General features: G+C 29.7%; 1 protein-coding gene across 1 annotated transcript; it reads left to right on the top strand.

Moving 5' to 3' along the window:
* Positions 1-14,998: 14,998 nt before the first annotated feature.
* On the top strand, positions 14,999-21,106 carry LOC111295600 (uncharacterized). The gene is made up of 5 exons (XM_022889146.2): positions 14,999-15,638; positions 18,679-18,791; positions 18,868-19,239; positions 19,419-20,229; positions 20,705-21,106. Exons 1-5 carry the CDS (start codon positions 15,383-15,385, stop codon positions 20,770-20,772), a joined length of 1,620 nt encoding a protein of 539 aa, XP_022744881.2. The 5' UTR covers positions 14,999-15,382; the 3' UTR covers positions 20,773-21,106.
* The last annotated feature ends 129 nt before the right edge of the window (positions 21,107-21,235 follow it).

The raw sequence follows: 21,235 nt of genomic DNA, 5'->3' as shown, positions 1-21,235 counted from the left end.
TCCAATTCTGATAATGTCTCTTCAAACTTTTTTTTTATTGGTGACTGAAAGCTTTCATAAGTGAATACCATTTCCTATCTCCATCTTACTCTCCAAACCAAGTACCTCTAAGTGACTTTATCAGTGAACGATTTAGGATTCACTCTACAAGGATTTTTCCATGTTTTAATCATCTCATTCATCCTCTGAAATGCTTTTGGCTCATAGTAAGAAAATTTTGATTAATGAAGCCCATACATCATAAGAATGAACTGTTCTATCCCAAACTATCTTCTTACTAGAAGTGGTGCATAACTTGTTGCTCCTCATAAAGCTAAAAGTGAGACAACAATGTTATCTCTATACTGATATAGCATAGGTTCTTGATTCATCCACGGGATCAACCATCTTATTTCGACACTTGTTAGTTTTTGTAGGAAAGCTATCCATTCTTTTTTAGACTTTTATTCTGACCACCCACTTTTGTAGAATTCTTTAATCAGAGCTTAATTACAGACATAACGCTTTGAGAAAGCACCTTTTTTTCGCTCGAAATGGCTTTTCATCCATAAGTACAATAACTATATGCAACCTATAAAATACCTTTTATTTCTGTGAAAGTAACTTAAAGATCTGATAGTCTATGCTAATATTATCGTTGAAGGGTTACAGCCATTGATCACACTCTTGAAGAAGTCAATCATTGTTATTTCAATATAACCTAAAACCTTTGAAAATATCACCATTCCTATATAGTTAAGGCAAATACATCTAACTCATGTTCTTCATCGGCATGTTGTATTAGAAAATCATGAAAGAATTTCTAAGGTAGGCAAACTTGTTCTTATTTCTTCTTTGTATGTGAATCCATAATCTCTTTGTCTATCCCTATGAGATAGGTCAAATTCTTACGGAATCTTGATTTGTGTTTTTTAACATATATCTTGTTAGGAGCCTTGAGGTGCAAGCCCAACAAAGTCAAATATTCTTCGATGGTTGGCATCATATCAACTTCATTGAAGATGAAACACTTGTATGCAGGATCCCAGAATTACGTTGCAGCTCTAATTAATTGATTGTTGACACTTATTGCGAGAAGGTGTGCTATATGTCCATGTCTTTAGCAAAACTTCTCTTGTCTAGCTAGGCTCATCTTTTTCCATATATCAACCAAATCCTCTAGATTATTTTGTTTAAGAAAGATAGATGTTTCTTGAGACAGGGTAGAATCATAGCCCATTGGTAAACAATCCCCAATCTTTAGTTGAATCTTTTCTAACTAGACTTTTACTTTGTTAGGTGGCTCACAAAGAGCTAATACAGATGATGAGCAAACTAATCATTCTGTCGAGTCTATGAAACACTTGTTACTGAAGACAGTTTTTCAGGCAATTGTTCTTTATGCAACTTTATAATATGAGTATAGACCATGCAAATAAGAATAAGAGAAGAGGTTAGTACATCAAATAAAGAGAGATAAATAATAAATAATTGAATAAAATAAAACGTCACACATAATAAGAAGAATGAATCATATGTTTTGGGTTAATTTTAAAGGGAAAGAGATGGCTCTATCTATAGGTTAGGCACTTCTAAGGTTCACTATAAGTGGTTTGAGGTTAAAATCTAAAGGTTTTCAAATTGCTCCCTACATCATCATCCATTACAGACTAATAAAGTACCTAAATCCTCACTTATTACAGGCTACAAGCGGAAAATGTTCAATTTGAGTGGGAGTATTTCGCTAGCCATTGCAAAGGCATTAAAACCTCATGAAAGCAATAGGTACTTTACTCCATCATAGAGAGACAGAGCTCGGGTATAGAGCTAATGTTATGCACATGCATATGAATGACATAATTAACAAAGTAAATATACATGAATAAAAAATCTATATAAAGGGTTCAATTTTATTAGGCTTTTGGATAACACAAATTTATTTGTTGGCCTAACTCTTGACAATTCCCCAGTGGAGTCACCAAACTGTCATAACGTCTAGATCTGGGGATCTATCACTAGACATTGGCTTTATGAGTCACCACCAATATTTTTTATTTAGGTGCGATTGACCACCTAAGAGATCTATCCTTTCAAGGAACACATAAACTTAAAGGTCCCTAAAAGAATATGTTCGGGTCTATTAACTAGAACAGGATTCGAGAGTATGGTTACATATGAGAAAGGTTATAGCACCCTCACAACACCTATCGAAAGATGGTACCAGCTTAATTTTGTGCGATCTAATAAGCTTTAAAAATTTTACTAAGTAATTAATTATTAAAAATTATTCTTAATTGACTCCAATACTTTTAACAAAAAATTAAAAAAATTCCATCACCTCAAGAGTATGTAAGAAAACTATTGTTTCACTTGCAGAAGCTCCATCATCAGATTATTTAATATTTTAAAAAAATTCAAGAAAAGAGAGAATAAAAGAATAAAATAAAAAAATAATGATTCAATTTTTGTTACAAATCTTTTTTTATTTTTAAAAAAAAAAACTTATTACTTTTGTACAAGAAAAATTAATACTTTCAACTTTTCCTTAAAATGTTTTTATTGATAATTTTTATTTTTAAGTAAAGTTGGTACTTTCAACTTTTTCTCAAAATATTTTTTTTCTGAAATTTTAATTTCAAGAAAAATTAATACTTTCAACTTTTTTCCAAAAATATATTTTTTTTCCATTTTAATTTTAAAGAGAATTGATACTTTCAACTTTTTTCAAAATACTTTTTTTGAAAATTTTTATTTTAGAAACTTTATTTTTAAAAAAAATTGATGCTTTCAACTTTTTCCTAAAAATATATTTTTTAGAATTTTATTTTTAAGGAGAATCATTAAAAAATAATAATAAAATAAAATAAAATAAAAATTAAGATAAAAATTAAGGAATAATAATAATAATAATAATAAATCAATCAATCAATCAAAGAAAGAAAAAAAAAACCTTAACGCAGCTCGGCTTGAGCGGCTGGAATTGACTCATCTTGAGGACAAAAAACGATTAGAAAAAACAGCTTTAGAGTGCATAGCTCGGCTCGGCTCGGCTCTAGGGGTCAGCTGGTACTTGGGTCAAACACGGGTCAAAAGCAGGTCGGCGCTCAGGTCAGGTCATCCGATGACAAAATATGTGGATCTTCTAGGAATAGTAAGGCCAAACAAAGTCGTTTCTGAGGTTATAAAAGGCTTCAATTTCTGTTTTTTTGTAGATCGCTTCCTTCCCTCTCTCTCTCTTTTTTTTTCTATTCTCTCTCTAAAAGAACCCAAAATTTGGTTGAATGTTCTATCGAAATTTGGAAAAAGACATCAAAAACTTTAAAGTTAGTCGAAAAACTCATCGAAAAATTCAAATGCCACCGAAAAATTCTAAAAAAAATTCTAAAAATTCTAAACTGTCTCTAAACACTTTTTTCTTCTGTTTCCTCTCTGTTTTCTTTCTGTGTCCTTGGGTTCTGTGTAAACATCTATTTATAGGGATTAATCAGAAGAGTTTCTAATCAATCCAAATTTGATCTAGGATTGGGATTCAAACTTTGAATCCAATCCCAACTCTACCAGTCCCCAAATTCGCGACCAAATTCATTCTAATTTTTTCTAATCCTAATCCTAATCCCAACCGAAAATTGATCAAAGAAAAAGATAAAAATAATAAATAATAAATAAATAATAAAATATATTAATAGATAACTAAAAAATAATAATAATAGATAAAAATAAAAAATATATATTAATAGATAAATAAGAATCATAATAATCATAATCATAATAAAAATGAAAAATAATAAAATTAAAAATTAAATTAAATTGAATTAAATTAAAATTAAAATTAAAAAGAAAAATGAGCCCATATTACCCATTTGGACCAGGCCCAATTGATCCAGGCCTAGAACAAATTGGTTGTTTGCAAGAAAAAAATAATACAATTGGCTTTTATATTACCCAAAAACACACCATTTCAATAAACCAAATGAGATCTGTGTGTTTTTCCATTTTTGAACTTGACCCGATTACACTCTACTAGTTAACCACTTTCATTTGCTAAGAGTCAAGTCGCAGTTGAGCCGAGTCGAATATCTCATACGCTCTTTTTTATTTCTATAGCCAAGCTATGCTACATCTTTACCAAAACGAGCCAATTCTTTTGGTAAAAATTGTGCTTTTCTTTCTTTTTACTTATTTATTTATTTATTTATTTTGTTTAATTTACTAAATTATTTATATATTGTTATGTTTATATATTTGTTTAACTAATTTTTAAAATAAAATAAAATAATTAGGGATAAATAAAATTTTACCTAATGATGAAATTCTAATAAAATTTTGGGCGTGTAATTTTCTTGAAAATTTTTAAGTGAGAGGATTTTTTCTAAATTTGATCAAAGCATTAGAGGACTTAGAAATTGATCTCAATATAAGAAATTTTATTTATTTCTAATTTAAAATTTTTAAAATTGAGAATAAATTATGATGATTTTATTTGCATGATTGAATAAATAGTGATTACATGATTATTGAATTTTATTGAATTGTGTATTTTATTATGTATTAAATTTCATAAAATATTTAATAAATTCAATGATGGAGCCTTTTCAAGGAAACATGTGTTATTTGAATACTCTTAAGATGAGAAATACTTTTAGGGGGTCAATCAAAGTGTTGGAGAAAACCTAAAAATATTTTTAATATTTAAAGATTAAAATTTATAATAAATTAACAAAAACAATAAAAATAATTAAGAATAAGAGACCATTGAATTAAGGCTAAGAAGATAATGTAAAATTAATTGATACCAATTTGTGGGTATTATAGGGGTGCTATAACCTTTCTTACATGTAACTAAACTATCGAACTTAGTATTTTTTAGAAAATCAGAACCTATCCTTTTCAGGGACACTTAGTTTAAGCTTAGGGTAACCTTAAAAATGATAAATTTACTTTGGTGACCAATCATACTTAGTTAAAAAAAGATTGGTGGTGACTCTATGTGTTGAGTCTAATGATTTAGTTCTAAGACATATACGTTATAACAATTTGACAATTTTGCTAGGGATTTAGAGAGTCAAGCCAGTTCTTAATCTTAAGTTATTTCAAGCTTTACTTTGATGGTTTTAATTTAATTATTTTTTATATTTATTCATGTTTACTAATTTGTTTATTTATTTTTTTGTTTTATCTATTTGTCTAAATAGGAAAGTTTCTTAAAATCATTTTATGTTCCTCTATGCACACTGTACATATATTTCATACGTAATGTCTCTACCTAAGTTTTGTCCTCTTTTAAGAGAGAGCAAATACCTATACTCTCATAAGGTAATACTCTCCATGTGAGCTAGTAAAAACTCTTACTCAAATTAAACTTTTTTCATTTGAAGTTTGTTATGAGTGAAGATTTGGGTACGTTACTAATCTATAATAGACGATAATGTAAGGAATAATTTGAAAACCCTTAATTATCAAAATATCTTAACTCTGCATACAGAATAACCTAAAAAGCCAGTTATAAGATAGAGCCATGTCTATCCATTTTTAGAATATAACCAAAGTTAAGACATATAAAAGCATTTTGGTAGTTTCGTTTGTAAGAATTTTGTGATAAAGTTAAAAGAGTTTGAGTTTATTCAGTGATTCATGTGTTGTTATGTGGCATACATTACATATTCATTCATCCATACATCATTGAATTTTTATGTATCTAGCATCTCACACATACATTTATCCATTCATGCATCATTAAATTATTATGTTAACATATACAATCATTTGTTTGTTTATGCATTATTATGGGGCAAACATTAACTCATGCATCTATTAGTGTAGTCATTTATCAATCATGCATCATTAAATTGTTATGTGTATGCATTTATTCATCCATTCATGCATCATTGAATTGTTATATATCACATCTTATACACGTATTCATATATTCATTCATGCATATAGAAAAAATTTTCTAATAAGTTAGAATGGTTCTTGGCATCTAGTAACATGTTATCCTAATTGTGGTAAAAAAGTTTAAAGATAGCTCAATCATAAGAGGATTCTAGGCAGCCTACTTGTCACTGTTATAACACTTGTTTTCAAGAAAAACTTATGAAGTAGGAATAGGCTAGCCGAATTAAAAAGGTTAAGAAGGCCCAAATTGAATTCAAAGGGTAGTCGAAAAAAGTTATGGAGATGTTCAATAAAATGAATAAAGGAAATGCCATAGAAAAAACTCCTACTATGCCAAATCGTCTATCCTAAGATGTTTTAGACTTCTTATATCCACTTGATTATAGTTCATACTAGGCTCAAACTTCTCAAAGGGCATAAGGACAATAATTTTTTTTGGGACATATCTATATGCTTATCCAAGAATGTCATCTACAACTCTCTAAGGAATGTTCCAAGTTTATATTAATCCTACCTTTATTAAAAAGGCATTCGATATTATTCGAGTTCCTGATTTGAATGATCTTAAGGAATAAAATATAGAAAAAGCTGAAAATAAACACCTCTAATGTAGTAGAAGACTTGTTTTCTCAAAAAATTAATCTATTAGAAAATAAACTTCGAGATGTTGAAAGAATGAACTTCTATGGGTTCATGGATGCTTCTAAATTATGTTTGGTGCCTGATTTGGTGGTTTCATCCAAATATAAAGTCTCTGAGTTTAAAAAGTATGATGGGACCAAATGCTCTTTAACTCATGTGACCATGTATTGCCATAAGATAACTACACATACTTGTGATAAAAAGCTCATGATCCATGTATTTCAAAATAATGTAACAAGTTCATTGCTAGATGGTATGTCCAGTTTGATAGAACTCGTATCTGATTATGAAAAAAGTTAGCAAGGGCATTCATTGCTTAATATCATCATACATAAACTTAGTTCTTGATCGACTGTCTTTACAGAAAATGAAAAAAAAAGCTACTAAGAGCTTTAAATAGTATGTTCAGAAATGGAAAGATACTGTCATTCAAGTTCAACCACCTCTTACTAAGAAATAAACTATTATCTTATTTGTCAATACTTTAAAAGTCTCATATTATGAAAGAATGATTGAAAATATTACTAAGAATTTTGCTGACATGATGATATCTAGGGAGATAATAGAAAATGCCATTAAACATGACAAACCTGAATGAAGTGATGCTTCGAATGTAAAGAAAAATGATGGGGCACAAAAAAATACCCAAGTTATAATTTATGAAGGGCAATAAGCTGGAGATTTTATCCCATACCATCTTTATCTTTTACCTTATTTACCCACCTTATTACCCAGTTGTGAACAACATTTTTTAAAATATTTATACTTATCAGCCAGTTGCATAATCGAGTGTGCAAATAAACTTTTCAGCACTTGCACCTAATCTTACACCTATAATTCAAATAGTTGGGTAACATAAGAATCTAATTAATAAAAAAATAGAAAAAATTCTCATTGACCAAATTCTTATGACATACACTGAGTTATTCCTTCAGCTCATTAAAAACCACTTGGTTGCATTAATTTATTTGAAACATTTGAAGGCTTCTTACCGTAAGTGATATGATAACAATGCTACTTATGATTATCATCATGAGATTACAGGTCATTCTATAGAAAATTACACAGCATTAAAGTATAAGGTGAAAATTTTAGTCAATGCTGGTTTGATAAATTTTGATGATAAAGAAGGGCTAAGTGTTGTTAAGAATCCTTTACCTAACAATACAAAAGCATAATTTTTAAAATGCTTTAGGAGTTTTTAGGAATTAATGTAATTCTTTACATATCATGAATATTATGAATGTATTTTATGTATTGGTCATTTATTTGTCTTTCATTTTCAATAAAATGGCAAGTGCATTTCATTACATATTTATGTTTATTCATCTTTGCTTTTACACACCATTCAAACTCTACATATTCTTAGATTTTAGATACTGAATGTTAAGATAATCATGACAATAATTTAATATTAAATTTTAAAAATCTCATTCACATTGATAACATTGATGATTGGGACCCTTATTATGTTTAGATTCTTTTAAAAGTAAAAAAAAGATAAATTTATATAAAAAAAGTAAATTGATATGCTATGGGGTTGAAGGCATGCGATTCTTTTTGATGAATTGTCCATAAGTTGTACTTCTTCAATAAATGTTTTTCAATGAGAGCATTCATATTTGAGATGAGAAATAATCATATTTCTTTTACCTCTCGTAAAAATGAAATATGTTCATTTGCTACCCTTTTGAGCTTATTATAATTTTTTTTTAAATCCTAATCAAAGATCACCCTATAGATTGAGGGGCAAGCTTTAAGAAAGGTTGTTTGTAAAAAAAAAAAAAAAGATCACAAAATGACTCAAGGATAAAGATTGAAAAGCCCATCCATTAAAAGAAAGGTAAATGCCACAAATGATTTATGAGCTGATGTGGAAAGAACTCTGTATGAGTAAAATTTTTTTGAAAAGAAAATAATGAGAAGAAAAAATGTAAAGAAATAAAAAGATGAAAAAGAAAAAGGAAAAGAAAATGTGACGAAATGGGGTGAAAATCTTAAGGTTGCTTCAAATGATGAAATAATCCTTTGGTTTACGACGTTTCAAACACATTTTTGGGTCTATTTTATCATTTTTCATAATCCCTCACCATAACTTACAATACGTGTCTTAAAAATTTATTTCAAATATGAATGCTTGAATTGAAGAATTGTATATTAAATTAAGGCAAGCTTATGATATAGTCAAAGGACAATGAAATTATGATCTTTTCTTATATTTTAGGATTGATGGGAATGATTGTGGCAAATGAATAAAAATGATAAGTGAAAAAGAGAAATGATGAAAAAAAGATGAAAAAAAATGAAAGAAGAAAGGGGAGAAAAAGGAAGACTTAAATTGAAAATTCAAACAAGCAATTTAAGTAAAGAAAAAAGGGGCTATCTAAGCTAGAAACATGAAAAGACAGCTTCAGATTGAGAAGACGATATCAATTGAGAATCTTTTGGAATAGAGGCAAGATTTGGTTTAATAAACACAAAATATGAAAAATATCCATATAATGAGTTTTTTAGAAAAAATTTTGGATTTGTGTTTAAAATTGTTTGAATATTCATTATTTGGATATTGTTATACAATCTAAACATTTATCCCAGTAATATACTTTGAAATTGTTCAGACTTAATCTTGTATTGACTATCTATGTCTTTCAATTTACCTTACTCTTTATTATTATCGCCTTCCCTGAGAAAATATGTCATCAATTGCATTTCCCATGAAATTGAAATGAAAGTAAAAAAGCCTGGTAAGACATTAATACTTAAAATTTTTTTTTTTAGTTTTTGAAAAAATAAGAGTATGAATGATGAGCTAGAATGATGAGTAGGAATAATGAGATGTAATGATAAGTATGAATGATGAGATGAATAATAAGATTAACCAAAGATCATTGGTTTCAAACTTTGATGAAAAAAGCTTTTTAATTTTTCAAAGTTGTTAAACCTTTGAGGAGAAAACTTTTTAAATTTTTTTAAAGTTGTTAAACCTTAGATGAAATAAGTTTTCTAATTTTTCTCAAAGTTGTTGAACCTCTAATGAGATGAGCTTTTTTAAATTTTTTGAAATTGTTAAGCCTTTATTTAGGGGAGCCTTTTATGTCATTCAAAAAGTCTTTTAAGTTTTTCTTAAAGAAGTCTTTAAAAAAAAAACAAACAAGAAAAAATTGTTAAGTTAATTATCTAAACATAAGGGCTGTTTACGTTTTTGCACAATTCTTATTTTATAAAAAATGTGCAAAAAGGGACAACTCGAAATACCCTATTTAGTTTAGGGTTGATTTTATGTTTTAGGACTAAATGTTTGTAGGTTAGATTATTTTTATTGTTATTTTCTATTTTATTTTGAGCAATTTGATTAATTATACAAAAAATAAAAAAAAAAAGAGTTTGGTCGAGAATGAAATTGGGAGGTTGAACTAAAAGTTTAATTGATAAATAAGTGTATTTGGGAAGAAGGACAATAAGGAGACTTAGATTAAAAATCTAAGATTAGGTTTGATTAGGAGATTATAAATTAGGAAGACCTTGTCCTAATGGGATTAGGATTAGAGGCTTATAAAAAGGATCCCATTAGTAGTTGTGAAAATCAATTAAAAACAATTAGAAAAAGGTAAAAAAAAAAAAAAAAAAAACAAGGAAAAAGTCATGAGAGTGTAGTGCAGTAAAAAAAAAAGTTTTCTAAGAAATCAAATTTGGAAATATTTTTTGGGAGATTTGAATCAATTTTGAAGTTGGGATTTAAATTGAGAAGGGGTTTAAGGGACTTAGAATCAAAAAAGGAAAAAAGAATCGAAATCTGTTTTTTTTTTAAATATGGGTTTTTTCCAAGTTTCGGCAAGAATTTGAGGTTTTTAATTATGTTTCCAACCTAATCTTGAAGTTCCCAGTGAGATTTGCAGAAATCGATGAGTATTCAAAGAATTTCTAAAGAGAAATTAGAGAAAAAATCTAGAAAGAGAAAAAGAAAATAGAAAAGCAAAATATGAAAACAACAAAGTTGGCTCTTATATTACCCTTAAACTCACTATTTTAATAACCAAAAGGGATTCAAGTATCTTCCCATTTTCATACTCGATTCGGTCATGCTCTGCCCATTAACGCATTTCCTTCTACTGAGAGCCAAGTCATAGTTGAACCAAGTTGAATATCCCAACTGCTCTTTTTTGTTTTTATAGCCAAGTCGCACTGTACCTTTGTCAAATCGAGCCGATTCTTTTGGTAAAAATTATGTTTTTTTTATTATTATTTTATTTATTTTGGTTAATTTTTTGAAATTGTTAAGCTTCTATTTAAAAGAGCCTTTTATGTCATTAAAAAAGTCTTTAAGTTTTTGTTTAAAAAAGTCTTTTAAAAAAAAACAAACAAGAAAAAATTGTTGAGTCAATTATCTGGACATAAGGGCTGTTTACATCTTTGCATAATTCTTATTTTATAGAAAGGACGCAAAGAGGGATAACTATAAATACCTTATTTAGTCTAGGGCTAATTTTATGTTTTAAGACTAAATGTTTATAGGTTAGATTATTTTTATTATTATTTTCTATTTTATTTTGAGCAATTTGATTAATTACAAAAAATAAATAAAAAAAAAGTTTGGTCTAGAATGAAATTATGAGGTTGAACTAAAAGTTTAATTGATAAATAAGTATATTTAGGAAGAAAGACAAGAAGGAGACGTAGGTTAAAAGTCTAGGATTAGGTTTGATTAGGAGATTATAAATCAAGAAGACATTGTCCTTATGGAATTAGGATTAGAGGCCTATAGAAGGATCCCATTAACAGTTGTGAAAATCAATTAGAAACTATCAGAAAAAGGTTAGAAAAGAGAAACAAGGAAAAAGTTGTGAGAGTGTAGTGCAGTAAAAAAAAAATGTTTTCTAAGAAATCAAATTTGGAAATATTTTGGGGGAGGTTTGAATCAGTTTTGAAGTTGGGATTTAAATTGAAAAGAGGTTTAAGGGACTTAGAATCAAAAAAGGAAAAAAGAATCGAAATCTATTTTTGTTTAATATGGGTTTTTTCCAAATTTTGGCAAGAATTTGAGTTTTTTTATCATGTTTCTAGCTGAATCTTGAAGTTCCCAGCGAGATTTGCAAAAATCAACTAGTATTCAAAGGATTCCTAAAGAGAAAATGGAAAAAAAAATCTAGAAAGAGAAAAAGGAAACAGAAAAGCAAAAAATAAAAACAATAAAGTTGGCTTTTATATTACCCCAAAACTCACTGTTTCAATAACCAAAAGGGATTCAAGTGACTTCCCATTTTCAAACTCAATTCGATCACACTTTATCTATTAACCCACTTCCTTCTGCTGAGAAGCAAGTTGTAGTTGAATCAAGTTGAATATTCTAGCTTCTCTTTTTTGTTTTTACAACCAAGTCGCACCGTACCTTTGCCAAATTAAGCCGAATCCTTTGGTAAAAATTATGTTTTTTTCTTTTTTTTTTATTTTGATTATTATTTATTTATTTTGGTTAATTTATTAAATTATTTATTAATTGTTATGTTTATATATTTGTTTAACTAATTTGTAAAATAAAATAAAAGAATTAGGGATAAATAAAACTTTACCCAATGATGAAATTCTAAGAAATCACAAACATGTAATTTTTTAAAAAAATTTTAGGTGAAAGGATTTTTTTTTTAAATTTGATCAAAGCGTTGGACAATTTAAAAATTAATCTCAATATAAGAAATTTTATTTATTTCTAATTTAAAAAAATTAAAATTGGGAATAAATTATGACAATTTTATATGCATGATTAATTAAATTGTGATTACATGATTATTGAATTTTTGTGTATTTTTTTTATGTATTTTATTAAATTGTGTAAGTTATTTATGTATTTATTGAATTATGTATTTTATTTTAGTGAATTGTGTATTTTATATGTATCGAATTCTATAAAATATTTAATAAATCCGATGATGAAACTTCTTCATAGAAATAAATGTGTTACTTAATATTCTTGATGCGAGAAATATTTTTAAAAGGTTAAAAGTATTGGAAAAAACTTTAAAATATTTTTAATATTTAAATATTAAAATTTATAATAAATTAACAAAAATAATAAAAAAAATAAAAATGAATTAGGAATAATAGGCCATTGAATTAAGGCTAAAAAGATAATTTAAGATTAACTGATATTAATTTATAGGCATTATAAGGGTGCTATAACATTTCTTACATATAACTAAACTCTTAAACCCAGTTCTGTTTAAAAAACTAGAACTTATCTTTTTTAGGAACCTTTAGGTTAAACTTATGATAATCTTAAAATAAATGACCAATTACACCTAATTAAAAAAGATTGATAGTGATTGTATATGTTGTATCTAATTATTTAGTTCTAGTGTTACGGGTCGAGACTTAAGCTCCGACTCACGCGACTCCGAGACTCGGGCATCCACCCATCCGACTTTTCAGATCAACCTGACCACCAAGGTTTACACTCTTGTGAGGTATTGTCCCCTCTGGCTCCCTTGGCCTCACGATTTTATCCTACAAAAGATGCCTTACAATGCAGAAGTAGTGTGAACCCTTATATACCCCAGTAACCTTCCTTTTATATCCGATGTGGGATTCAAAACTTCTCCTTAAGTCCGTGACACTAAGATATATATATATTATGACATAAAATAATAAAAATTCTAGAAAGTTCGTAAGCTTAACTAATGCCCACTAACTTATTTTCCTTCTCATGCTTGATAAACGGTGATAATCATCCCTTATGCTCCTTTACACTTCATGTAATTGTTAATTGAGCCTTCATGTCAACCTTTGAGCTTTTTTTTGCCTTAACATTAATAACTACTTTAGATGAATGCTAATATATCTTTATCATTGATGAATTTTCTGTTAGGATTTGAACATAATTGAGGCCTACGTAATAAAATTTTAAAAATTTTTAATCCCAAACATAAGATAAAGTATTGATTTCATAATACATAACACGAATGCATGTGAGTAAGGTGAAGAATTTTGCTTATAAAGTTTCTTCGCCTACACCAAATACTAATCCTCCAAGATCACTAAGTTAGGTTGTCGTAAACCTTTAGCAATCCAAATGTCTAGCGTCTAATAAAAGTCCACAAGTATAAAGAGTGAAAAAGCCTTCTTGAAGGATGGAAAGAACTTTTATGGCCAGATACAATGCTAGTAGTATTGGTAGTGATTCTTGGGATTTGAACATAGTTTATGCATGTATATGTAGCGAAATTTTAATTTTTTTCAATCTCAAACACAAGATCAAGCATTAATATCATGATAAACAACAAGCAATGCAATCAGGTAAGGTACAAAATTTTCCTTAAAAATTTTCTTCTTTTGATTCGAACACCAATCTTTCAAGATCACCAAACTAGATTGTGGCAAACATTCAGCTATCTAAACGTCTAGCCTGTATTGATAGTCCACACTAGCTTGGAATGAAAGAATCTTCATAAAACTGGTAAGAACCTTTAGGTCAAAACACTATGCTAATCGTGTGTTGCGATAGCAGGACTCATTTTTTAATTCTTTATGGTTTCTCAACACTTGAGACTAAAGAATAAGGTATGTTATGTCTTCACAATTGTGTGTAATTTTTTCAATCACAAACACAAGATCAACCATTGATATCATGATATCCAACAAGCATGCAATCAAGTTGGGTACGAAATTTTGTTTACAAATTTTTTTCTTTTAATTCAAACACCAATCCTTTAAGATCAACATGCTAACTTACCGCAAATGTTCCATTATTAAAGTGTCTAACCTCTAAAAATAGTTCACACAAATTTAAAGTGAAAAAACAGGATAATAAGAAATTTGAGGCGGAAACACTGTGCTAATAATATGTTGCCGCAGCAACCTTCCTTTTTTAATATCAATCTTTTTTGTCTACAGACTAAAATTTTTAGAATAATAAATTATCAAATTTAAAATTAAAATGATTAAAACGGTTGTCCTTTCTTCAATTAAGGCATAAACCTTCAACCAACTATCCCACACACACCAAGCCCACCGAATAAAAGTAAAAAACATTTGTTACCTTTACAAGCCTAAAAGATTCTTTTAATGAGATAGTTTGGATGGATGATGGTTAATTTATTACACAATTAAAAGTATAATAATAAATGAGTTGAAAGATTAACAGTAAATTTGAACTATTTATATTTAAATAGAATGATAAATTGGTGTTTATATTCTAAAAATAAAAACTAACTAATTAAAGCATGAGTAAAAAAATAATAATGTGTAATTACAATTGAGCTAAATATTGGAAATGGTTTTTTTTTTTATCTTAAAATATAAAAAATTAAGAAATTATCATGTTTTCACTATAATTGCATTATATTTTAAAAAAATAAATTGAAAGCTGACATTAAAAAGAAAATAATTAAATATTAATTCAGACATGAAAGTTAAAATGACACTTGGAATTTGTGTTTTTGCGTGTTGGAAGAGTTTAATATATAAAGGTTGAGAAGGATAGCGGTATATTAAAATTTAAAAAAAAATTGCAAAAAAAAAGAAAAGAAGGAAGAAAAGGAACTCTGAAAAAAGACCACTGGCACAGCTTCCTTGTCTTCTTCCATTTAAAAGTTTTTTTATTATTTATTTTTTCGAAAAAAAGAAAGACTTCAGTTCTTTTTTCATCATCTTCAAACCCTACACATATTTTTGTTATCTTTAAGTACAAAAGAAAATTAATAATGATAAATAAATAAAGAACCAGAAAGGAAGAATAATTAAAAAAAAACTATTGTCTGGCTCTTAGAAATTGGAAATGTGTAAAAATTGGTGGTGAAAAGTGAATATGGTAGCAGCAAAGACAGCGGCAGAAGCAGATCAGGGAGGGAATGGAGCATGAGGCAGATGGTGCATTATGGGAAAAGTTGAGGAAGAGCAGAGGTTGAGTTCAAGTGTGAGCAGTGAGGTATCAGTGGAGGCTGCGGCTCCTCCAATTTCAAGCTTGAGCTTCAGATTTGCTGCATGTGGATCCAAAAGATCTCTCTTTAGCCTTCGATGCTTCCTCATCCTGCTCTTTTCTCTTGCCCTCTTCCTTTCTGCTTTATTTTGGCTGCCCCCTTTTCTTCATTTTTCAGATCAGTCTGATCTGGATCTTGATTCCCAGTTCAAAGGTCCGCTCTTTTTCTTTGTCTTTTTCTTTTCAAATATATATTTTGTCATTTTATTATATGAATGGATCTGGTTTTTTGTTTCTTCTTCTATGTGTTTTCAAATTTGCTGAGTTATTTTTGGGTGTTACAGGGAATGTTTGAATAGGAAATAATGAAACTTTTTTTTTTTTAATTTTTAGCTTGTGAAAATGTTTTCCATTCCTTACTCTTTTACTCTACATATAATCAATAAATAAGATGAATGAATTTGGAAACTCCCTTTTCTTGGTCACTTTCTGAAATTTTGGACAATTGTTTTTATTTTTATTTTTTATTTTTCATCAAACTAAAAAACAAGAGTTTCCAAATTTAGTAATTCACTTTTTCTCTTTTCATCATATTGAGCAATAGTGGAGTTGGAAATGAAGTAATATTTCCCCCCAAAATATTTTTATTTTCTGACACATGACCTGAGAATATTTTGAAACTCTTGTGGTTATTTTGAGCAATTTCCTTTTATAATTCTGCTTGGCTGTTAAATATATAAATTGGTTTACACCCTTTGCTTTCTTCAACATTTTATATATCACTAGTGTTTGTTATCACCTGAAACATACTTCTTGTTTATTGTCAATCTTTGTGATGTCAGATTCCTTAGTAATCGCCATTTAATCTATATAATAAATGAAAATCATCTTATGCAAGTGAAATTTATTAATTAAAAGTTGTAAAAAATTGTAAAACAAATTTAATTTTAATTTAATGCAATTGAAAATGAATGAAACCAGAATGTTATAAACAAATCACTATAAATTTAGTGAAAAAAAAACTATAATTTTTTGTTTAATTTATCAAATTGATATATCTCACATGATCCATCCATTGGTCATCTCATTAGAAAGAGTTTACACAAAGTTTTTTTTTTTTTTTAATTTTTTAATTTTATTATATCTTCCATACAGTAGCCTGCTTGAGAAGTCACCTAATATAATATTGTCACCATATATTGTAAATGCAGGGCAAAAATTTAGCACAAAAAAATCTACCATATATTAGTTTTTAAGGGTGTGTTTGGTGTACAAGATTATGATAGGCTAGGGTAAAATGATATTATGATTAATATTAAATTAAATTATGTCATACTATTTTGTGTTTGATGTATGCTAGGACTAGGATAGGATAATTTATTTATTAGTCAAAATTATCTTTCCTTAAAGTTTATATAATTTAAATTATTGATCTAATTTTTAAGGGTATAATAGGATATGTCAGTTCAATATCATGGATTAAAAATAATCCTATCCACTTTGGGAGGATTGAATTATCTTATACGAAGAAGATGATTAATCCTCCTTACAATCCAATCCTTTCTCTTGATACAAACCAAACATAATATAGGATGATTATTATCCTATCTTATCCATCATTGTATGCATCAAACATGACCTAAGCATATAAAATTATAAACTTTTGGCAAGAGAGATGATAATTTTGTTGTATGATAACCCCGCGAATCTATTGAGCTCAAAGAATAAAAATTTTAAGTTTGAAAGTACTAATCTACTTGCATAATTAACAAAATAAAGGAAAAACAATCATCACTAAGAAAAGTAAATCTTTTTGGTTTGTTAAGAAAAAGTATTATATGGTAAAAAAATTTTCCTGATAAGAAATTATATGGTAAAAAATGCTAATAGATACAATGTTCAAAATTTCAGATAAAGCACTATTTATAATAATGATGACAATAAGTAGTAAAAAGCTCTTAAAATAGGCTTTAATTTCACTCCTCAACCTTTGACAAAAGCACAAAGAGCTATGTATAAATTTGCAATTCTTTAAAGACTACAAAAAATGATTCACAAGGGTCTTATGTATAGGCTATGGGTTATAATTAATGGCACTGATAAGTAGCTGCCGGCCTACTCGTCATTAAAGTATTTCTTGGAAAATAAAAAAGGGACTGGTTATGGTTGTGGTTCTCGGACAAGGTATGTTGGGTGATTCCACTTGTTAGAAAGGGGATGAAGGTAGAACATATGCACTCCAAAGATGAGTTAAGGGAGGAACCCCTTAGCTACCTGAATATGAAAGACACCAAGCTAAGCTCTCTATGGTACTGAAGTGTTGAAATTTGAGTTTTCATTGATAGAATCGCATTAATAGGTTTTTGTGATTCTTGTGAACAAATGGTAAAATGCCTAAATAAGTCAGTGATGAACCAATATGCAGAAAGCCTCTATAATCAAAATTGTTGCCTATTCTAGGAATAAATAATTACAAGAACAAGAGGGTAAATTCTATGATATGGCACATTTGTGAACAGGCTCGGAGTGCTTTATGGCAGATCAAATAGCTGTAGTGTTCAGGTTCCTTTTGTGATCTCACCGTCTATATTTCTCTTGTAACCAAAATTTAGTTTGGCTTGCAGAAATAAAAATTTGTTCATAGGTTGATTAGGCATATGTTCTTCATGCTTTACATCTAGACGTGCAATACATATAATACTCAATTCTGCTAATTGTTTTACCAAGGTGCTGGCATATAATCAGAGTACATCAAAACCAAAAAGTTCCAGGAAGAAAAATGGCAGTTCTGTATCACTCAAGATCATCTAATCACTGTTTTTATACCCACATCAATCAATTAACATGAAGAGCCTTTTGGACTTGCAGTTTTGTTGAGCTCTGTACAGATGTTGTCTAGGAGTAAAAGAATTAGTGGTTTGCTGGGAGTAATTTTATTATGTTATTCATTGTTAGATGATTGGTATTGGTTTTAGATGGAATTCTACTGAAAGGAATCTCCTAATTCCTTTCTAAGGTTTGAGACTCATCATTGATGTATCAACTTGGTCCTTAACCTTTGCATTCATTATGGTAATTTTATGGTAGTTGTATATATTGTGATCTTACTGAAGTGGCCAATAGGATCGGCAATTTCATCTTTTCTGTGGGGTTGGGTTAGACCACTTGAATTTAGAATCATAATAAACATATTATAATTGTATGCAACTTTGTTTGGCTCAAATTTTTATACTGACAGATCTTTATTTGTCCAGGTCATGATATTGTAGCAAGTTTTAATGTTCAGAAGCCGGTTTCTTTGCTGGAAGACAATCTCTTGCAGCTTGAAAGTGACATTTTTGATGAGATAGGCTTTCCCACAAGCAAAGTATGTACTTTGATCCTTTGTTAATATATGTACTTCACACAAATTTTGCCTACATCTGATTAGTTCTTTGAACCAGGTGGTTATCTTATCTCTCAAACCTTTAACTGGATCAAAGATAACAAATGTTGTCTTCGGGGTTGATCCTGATGTAGGATATTATAAGATATCTTCAACTGCTCTAAGTTTGATAAGGGCATCATTTGAATCTTTGGTTATACGCCAACCACCTCTACGCTTGACTAAATCCTTGTTTGGGGATCCATTATTCTTCGAGGTGCTAAAATTCCCTGAAGGAATTACTATAATTCCCCCTCAAAGTGCGTTTCTTCTGCAGAAAGTACAAATCCCTTTCAACTTTACCTTAAACTTTTCTATTTATGAAATACAAGTAAATTTTGACGAACTGACAAGCCAGCTGAACGCTGGATTGCGTCTAGCCCCGTATGAGGTTTGGCAATATTTTCCTTTTCTCTTGATTTTGATTTGTTATTTACTTATTTATTTTTTTGCATTTTATTGCTTAGATTTTATGGAGAAAAGATTAAAGCTTGTTACATGCTGTAAGAGATTTTGTTAGCTATAGCATCTCTTACGCAGAAACTGATGGTTTTGTTTTGTGAATTTTAGAATTTGTATGTTAGGTTGTCTAATTCTGAAGGCTCCACAGTTGCTCCTCCCACAATAGTCCAGTCTACTGTTCTATTGGCTGTGGGGAATGCTCCATCAATGCCAAGATTGAAGCAACTAGCTCAAACCATCACGGGTTCTCATTCAAGAAACCTTGGCCTGAACAACAGTGTATTTGGTAGAGTTAAGCAAGTTCGGCTTTCATCCATTTTGCAACATTCCCTTAATGGAAGTGATGGCAATTCAAACTCGTGGTCCCCTTCTCCTGCCCCGTTACCTCATCCCAGCCACAATCATCATCATCATCACCATCACCACCATCACCACCATCACCACCACCACCACCACCACCATCACCATCACCATCACCATCACCATCACCACCACATTGCTTATCTAGCTCCTGCAGTTTCACCTGCTACATCAACTGAGAAAGGTGTACCCGCACCTGCAGATTACTCACCTTCTCCTAAGATAATTTCACCTGGATCTCCATGGAATTGCTTGGCAAATCCTTCAGGTTGCCAAGACAGGAATAAAAGGATCAAGGGGAAGACTGGACAGGAGTCTAATTTAGCCCCTGTTGGTGCACCCAAAATTTCTCCTCACCATTCTGCTGATTTGCCACACATACACCCATCTGCATTGGCACCCAAACCTAAATGCAGGCCCATCTCCCATTTGGTTCCCACATCTAGTCCACTGCCAAATGTAGTGTTTGCTCATGTTGAGGCTCCATCAATGAGTAAACCAAATAAAGAGGATCCTGACAGAGTGCCTTCAGTTTTGCCATCAACATTGGCATCGTTAGGTGAGTAAATGATGCTTTACGAATAGTTAACGCTATTATTTTCACATCTTAGCCTAGTGCTGCATGATAACGTTATGATCATAAATCATCTCACAATTTTCTCCATTCAAGATGATGTCTGAAGATTGTTTTTGTCATGAGGTGATTTTTACTCTGATTAGATACTTAACTATTGAACTTTACAGTCATTTCTAGATGTTCAAGAATCATTACAGTGGTCAGTTTGATTCATATTTACATCCATGCTTGGCTATTTTCATGATATGTTTGAACTTTTACTGTCATTTCTAGAAGTTTAAGAATCATTATAGTGGTTAGTTTAATTCATATTTAGATCCATGCTCTACATTTTCTTCTTACATTGGTTGTATACCATTAGAGCTTGCTTGATATTTAAACCAGAATTTGCTTAGATCCATTACACTGCGGCCATGCCCACTTTTATGCATGTATGTTAATATCTATCCTTTTGCAGCCTCTGCAGGTCTACCAACTATGCAATGGTGGCTGTCACTTGTATTAGCTATTATATTCCATTTATAACAACAGAGTAGTAACAAGCTATTTTCTAGTTAGAATAACTTCATTTGTATTTGAGGGAGTCAAATTGTATAATCCAAAATTAAAGGAGCTGTACCAACTAGAGTTGTGTGGATGCGAGCAACGCAAAGGGCGTGCCCTCGTGTCGGAGTGGAATCATATATGCTGTTTTCATGTTGTAAATATTTGTAGTGGCAGCATTTTCAGGTCAAAGTCACATTGGTGGCAGGCCCTTGATTATGTGATTGCCGCCGCTCTTTTGTCTATTCGGTTTTGCAGAAATCAAAGTGGGCAAAAATAAAATAAAATAAAAACTAATCTATATGCGTTGCCGCTATTTTCCATGTACCCATCTCCAAAATTTCCCTTCAAACTCAATAGATCTGGGTGGTTTTTATAGAATCATTGTTTCTGGACAGACTTACTCCATGCTTATTGAAATTTGTGGCATATTAGATTTGGGTTT

The sequence above is a fragment of the Durio zibethinus genome, chromosome 14 (genome assembly GCF_047325235.1).
Source record: "Durio zibethinus cultivar Kanyao isolate XHJ-2024 chromosome 14, ASM4732523v1, whole genome shotgun sequence".
Taxonomy (NCBI): domain Eukaryota; kingdom Viridiplantae; phylum Streptophyta; class Magnoliopsida; order Malvales; family Malvaceae; genus Durio; species Durio zibethinus.
This window is presented reverse-complemented; position numbering and strand designations above follow the sequence as displayed.

What these genes read in the sequence shown, in the direction of transcription:
- LOC111295600 (XM_022889146.2), top strand. Translation starts at nt 15,383, where the DNA reads ATGGGAAAAGTTGAGGAAGAGCAGAGGTTGAGTTCAAGTGTGAGCAGT. An exon ending in TGCGTCTAGCCCCGTATGAG is followed by an intron (nt 19,240 to 19,418) that starts GTTTGGCAATAT and finishes TGTGAATTTTAG; the next exon opens with AATTTGTATGTTAGGTTGTC. An exon ending in ATCAACATTGGCATCGTTAG is followed by an intron (nt 20,230 to 20,704) that starts GTGAGTAAATGA and finishes ATCCTTTTGCAG; the next exon opens with CCTCTGCAGGTCTACCAACT.